The following is a 5,706-nucleotide window of genomic DNA, read 5'->3' as shown; positions in this document are numbered from 1 at the left end:
CAACTGCTTCCACTTGCCTTAAAAAGAGTGGAACTAAATGATTCTTTACTTTGATCATTCATCATTCCACCCATTAAAGTTCCTCTTCTTCACTACAACTAATATTCTCCACATCAGATCCACATAACCAAATGTCCAATAATTTAACATTTATAGAATCAAAAAAGTAAATGGTGGACTTAATTAGGACAACACATAAAACAATGAGTTTTTCAACTATTGTGGACTTTTATATAGCATCTTTTTGTTGGTGTTGTAGAACTAATGGTTTTAGGATATTATGCTTTAAATCAAATGCTTTATGATAAATTTCTTTCTTATTAGTACATGAGAATAAAAAACTATGCCAACTTTTTTTCCATATTTGGAAAAGTTTTTGATCTAGTAATACTTGAGGCTTTAAACACTTGTAAACAAAGATTTGAATTGTAGTGTCAAATTGTCAATGATAAAACAGAAATGGGGGTGACAGTTTCTATGATAGAACAGCTAAAAATTGTTCTTAAGAATATAAAAATATCTTTTGCCAACACCCATGTGAAGAGAGAATCTTATGGAGGGATAAAAATAGATTCTTGTTACTTTTTAGCATTGGAGAAAAAAAGTGATTGTTAGTTCAGGAAGCATAAATGTGTAAAGAAGTAAGAAATGAAGTCTTGGTGTCGTGGAGGAGCAAGTTCCCGATATGGCGGATAAGAGAATGTGTAAAGAAGTATTAAAATGAAGTCTAAGTGAGGTGGAGCAAGCTTCTAATATCGCAGAGATGAGATGAATTTGCAAAGTTAGTACTTTAACGTTCAAGTCAGTTATTGATTGAAAATTAGTAAAGGGTGGATGAAATGAATACCTAAAAAGACGCAATCTAGTCTTTATATGGTATGGGAGATTAAAACCGTCCACATGTGCTTCTGCGCCTTGTGCAGATAGTCGTTCAATTGGATTTCAACTGCAAGAGATGTGATAGAGAGCGTGATCGCGTGTCCTCAACAAAGTTGAGAGTTCACTTGTTCAAGGTGCCTTCCCCTTCAACGCGTGTTACTAAACTTTTTGCAGACGCGTCTAACTAAACATTTCGAGGACAGAACAATTATAAATGTCCTTATTGCTGAATTGTCATAGTATGTCCCGCAAGAATCAATTTGGGAACAAGATTTGAGTGATAGCATTAGAGATGTTCTAAGTTCAGACCTAAGATTGCAATAGTGTACCTTTTTTAAAACATGTTAATTTAGACTTAAAAAAATAAGCACTCCAAATATATATATATTTTTTTTTACAAATTACACCACTTGTTCTAGTACATCAACATGATTGATGCGTTTACACAATTCCTTGAGTAAACTCGGAACTACATATTTATTTGAACCAACTATCTCATAAAAAGTTGAGAGATAATAACTCTTCATGCACAGCACAGAGCACTCAAAACTACTAAGTACAATCAAATTTCCAAACAAGTAATCAGAAAATCATATCACACATGTCCAAACTTCATTTCTGTTTACTAGAGCCAGAATTTTAAATATCAGAGACAACATGAACTAATAATCTCTTCAAAGATTCTAATTCCTAAGGAATAACTCAAGTCCGTGCCAGTTCATTGATTCTGCATAGATTGCATTTGTAAAATAGTTTCGAACGGTGAAAACTGGTAACCATGGTGTGTGCTGCGAAGTGCATTACGCCTTGGTGATTTCGATTCGTGTGAAGAAATCCCACACAATGGTGCCACGAACATGTTTCCTTTAGTTGAATTGAAAACAAATGGCATACCCTCCTCGTCTTGCAATTTCCAGTCATGTTCCTGCTTAACCATACCAAACGGTTTATGATTCTGCGGTTGATTCGCAGCTTTAACCGAATCGTCCAGAGAAGGCTCTGATGAAGGAGACTTTGTTTCTTGGAGATTGACCACTGTGATGTCATGGATACTGGATCTCCTTTTATCCTTCCCTCCTGAAACTTGCCTTATGAAATACTTCTGAGCATGACTTGCAACTTGAGTCGGTGTCCTTGTTGTCACGAAATTCCGAGAGATGTTTCTCCAGTCCCCCTTACCATACTTCTTCAGACCCAGCAGAAATTGCCTGTGGTAGATTAACATGTCAAATGCAAAGAACCAACAAGAAAAGCATTTATGAAGGCAATATCATGTAATAATCTATGTGGCACTGACACTTCAGATTTCCAACCGACGATATGTGTGTCTGATGTCCAACACCGATATGACGCTGATACACGTAGTTACATCTAAACACTTCTATTATCTCAAATTATTAGCAATGTCTATATGTCAATGTCGTGTCAAGTGTATGTGTTTGACAAATTATAATAAAACGTGTCCTTACGATTAATCGCTCAAACAAACAAAACAAATTAACTTTCCAAATCTTAAACAAATTAAACACAGTCTTATAATGAGATCCATGATTTTCAACTCCACAAATCATTTCAAAATTTCATTATTTTCAAGGCTTAATACTTATGATTTCGAGGACTAAATTGACGATTCACAACATAAATTTGAACATTGATCTAAATTAGTCCATAACATACATACTTAACAAATCAACAAAAAGTTTATCTATGATAAGTAGTTACCTATGCTCCTCTTCAGTCCACGGCACACCTTTCTTCCTTTCCTGCTCAGACGGTCGAGTCGAACCACTTCTTTTCCCACCAACACTGCAAAACTGCTTGAACTCCTCATAGCCTTCATCATTAGCCCAATCCAATGTGAAAGAACTAGTTGTATAACCCGGAACCGGTATCAAACCTGCTTCAATAACACAAACATCTTCTTCAAGCTCCCTATACTGCTTAATCACATCACCTACAGTTTTTCCAGGAATCATCTCTGCAACCCTTATCCATCTATCAGGAGTATCCTTATCATAGTAAGCCAAAGCATTCTCAAACAGCTTGTTCTCTTCTTGAGTCCATTTAGAACCATTGTTTTCTTGAAACAACCAATTGGAATTTTCACTATACAAAGCTGGAGACAGAACTTCAATCTCTCTATTCATTGTTCTAGATAACATCATATAGTCTCTCTCTCAAATAGAGAAGTTCAAAGAGAGAAAGAGGTAGAGGTAGAGGTAAAGATAAGATAAGCCACACAAAGTGGAAGTTCTTATGGTCTAAGAAGCATATTATCAAACAGCATTTGGGTGGTGGAATCTGCTGCTTATTTCAGCTACCCAATAAACTGAGGAATCTAAAAAATGATTATTTCCAAAATCCAAGGAAAAAATCCATAATTTTTCAACAGATGCTATGCAAAGTAGGAATTTTTATAAAACTAATCAGATCTAAAAGAAATAAAAAAGTAATTTTTTTTCAAAACCCAGATCAAAATTATGAACAAAGACCCTAATTCCTGAACCTAAAATGGTTTTGAAGTTAAATTAGCAACTGGGTCAGTTCCAAAATGCATAAAGGGTGTAAATATAGAAAAGGGTAATTGAGAAAGGGAAAAAGTTGTGAACTTTGAGATGAAAACAAGAGTTTGTGGTTGTGAAAGAAGGGTGAAGTGTTGGGGGAGTGGGATTAGTGAACAGAAATGTGTATTGTTGGAAAGACAGTGATCTATGAAACAGGGAATTGAGGAGTGAGAAAGAGAGAGGTCAAAGGGGGTGAGTTGTGATTGGTGGAGGAAATGTTTGTGGTGGCTGAGGAATTGATTATATTGTTTTTTAATTATAAGTGAATTATGGGAGCCGAGCCACTTTAACTTTTGTGGGAGGTGAAAGTGATTAGTAGGGTTTATTATTAGTTGCAAATAGTACCTTGATGGTTGATTTCCTATATGAGTATTAGTAGGGGTGCTCGCGGTGCGGTTTGGGCGGTTTTGACGAAAAAAATCATCCGAACCGCAAGAGAAAAAATAGTGCGGTTTGGTTTGGTTCGGTTGGCATTTAAAAAAAATCCGAACCAAACCAAACCAAACTAATGCGGTTTGGTTCGGTTCGGTTGGTTCGGTTTTTTACAAATATTTTATTGAGCCATACATACACATATAGATGATAACATAATTTTGTATTTATACATTCATACACTATCAAATAACAACAAAACTCGTCATATTTTGACAACAATTTTCCATTTAATATGTAAAAATTAAATTAGACAAAAGTGGAATATTAAACATAAAATAATAGCATAAAACAATATAAAAATTATTATAACGAAACAAAAAAATAGAAGAGACGAAAGATTAGTGAAAGTGAAAAAGAAAAAAAATATTGAGAGATTAGACAAGAAGATATGCGATAAAAACGAAACGGAAATACGGAACATTTACATAAAAATGAGAAGGTGAAAAAGAAAGAATATAAGAGACTAGAGATTATAGAAGAAGAGGGAAGATGTATGTGGCAAAGAAGGTGCGATAATATTATTAGAGATTTTAGAAGATCGGGACTGAAATTATATGTGTAAGGATGAGAAAATTGTTCGTAATCATAATGCTAATGTATAATAAGTTTAAGTTTGGGTTGGATGTGAGTTCGTAAAATTTAGGTTGTAACGTAGTGCGGTTTGATTCGGTTTGGTTCGGTTTACAAAATACAAACCGCAAACCGAACTGAATCGTGCGGTTTTGTAAAAACTGACCCAAACTAATCTGAACCAAATGCGGTTTTTTGCGGTTTCGGTTTGGTTTGGTTTGGTTTGCGGCTTTCTATTGGGTTGGTTTGGTTTTGATCACCCCTAAGTATTAGTAGCATTCTCGGGTTGATTTCTTATATGAGTATTAGTAGCATTCTCGTGCAGCTGTACAAGTAAATTTATTTGATACAATATAAAATGTATTTAGATATTTATCAAAATTTTAAATAGAAGAACTAAATTTTAAAATAAACAATAGTTATATAAATTAATTGTATTAAAATACAAAGAGAAAAAAAGGACTCGTGATATGAAAAAAAAATGTAATATTTGAAAATAAAAATTTTATCTTTTAAATTAAAGTAATTATTGATTAAAATAAAATATGTATTGTGCTGATAGTGACCTGTGAAATAGAAAGTTTATTTGATACAATATAAAATGTATTTATAAACCTATGTAAATTTGAAATGGGCTATTTAGTCGTAAAATGGAAAATATTTATATAAACTCAATTGTATTAAATAAATAATTATGCATGAGATGAAGAAAGATAAATTGAAATGATAATTTGAAATAAGGAATTTGTCTTTCAAATCAAGACAAATTGTTGACTAAAATAAAATAGATATTGTGCTAATAATAACTCGTGAGATGAAAAAAATTATTAGATAATGACAACACATATTTCAAAGATGTGGTGAAAGAGAAAACCGATAGATACAATTTGGAGTGGTTAAACTCCTTCTCACATAAGTAGATAGTAGTTCACATGGGAGAAAATAAGCAAGCATATAGTTCACATGGATCAAACATGTTTTACTAAGGAAAGGAGAAACATATACATATAGTAAATATGATGAGTTTAATCAAATGGGAAAAAATTTCATTAATTTAAAAACATGTCAGTACAAAGATGAATAGGATAAACATGAACGCATAAAACATGAAAGGAAAAGCATCTAAGATAAACAAGAAAGCAACTAATCAAATGACTTATATCGCCTCCTCAACATCATAGTTGGACATGACCAAATATTTGAGTCGCATTGTAGCAAGCTTGTCAGTGAGACGGAAAATCCTTGAATTAGTTATCCA

The 5,706-nt window shown here is 33.2% G+C and overlaps 1 protein-coding gene across 1 annotated transcript; it reads right to left on the bottom strand.

Annotated features, from left to right (window-relative positions):
• Positions 1-1,227: 1,227 nt before the first annotated feature.
• Positions 1,228-3,678, bottom strand: LOC131641566 (transcription factor DIVARICATA-like). Its single transcript, XM_058911869.1, has 2 exons — positions 2,602-3,678; positions 1,228-2,087 (listed from the first exon to the last, which is right to left on the bottom strand). The coding sequence occupies exons 1-2, from the start codon at positions 3,042-3,044 to the stop codon at positions 1,598-1,600; spliced, it is 933 nt and encodes a 310-aa protein (XP_058767852.1). The 5' UTR covers positions 3,045-3,678; the 3' UTR covers positions 1,228-1,597.
• Between the last annotated feature and the right edge of the window lie 2,028 nt (positions 3,679-5,706).

This window comes from Vicia villosa, unplaced genomic scaffold (assembly GCF_029867415.1).
Source record: "Vicia villosa cultivar HV-30 ecotype Madison, WI unplaced genomic scaffold, Vvil1.0 ctg.003855F_1_1, whole genome shotgun sequence".
In the NCBI taxonomy this organism is placed as follows: domain Eukaryota; kingdom Viridiplantae; phylum Streptophyta; class Magnoliopsida; order Fabales; family Fabaceae; genus Vicia; species Vicia villosa.
Note: the sequence above shows the minus strand (reverse complement) of the source record. Positions and strands in the feature narration are given on the sequence as shown.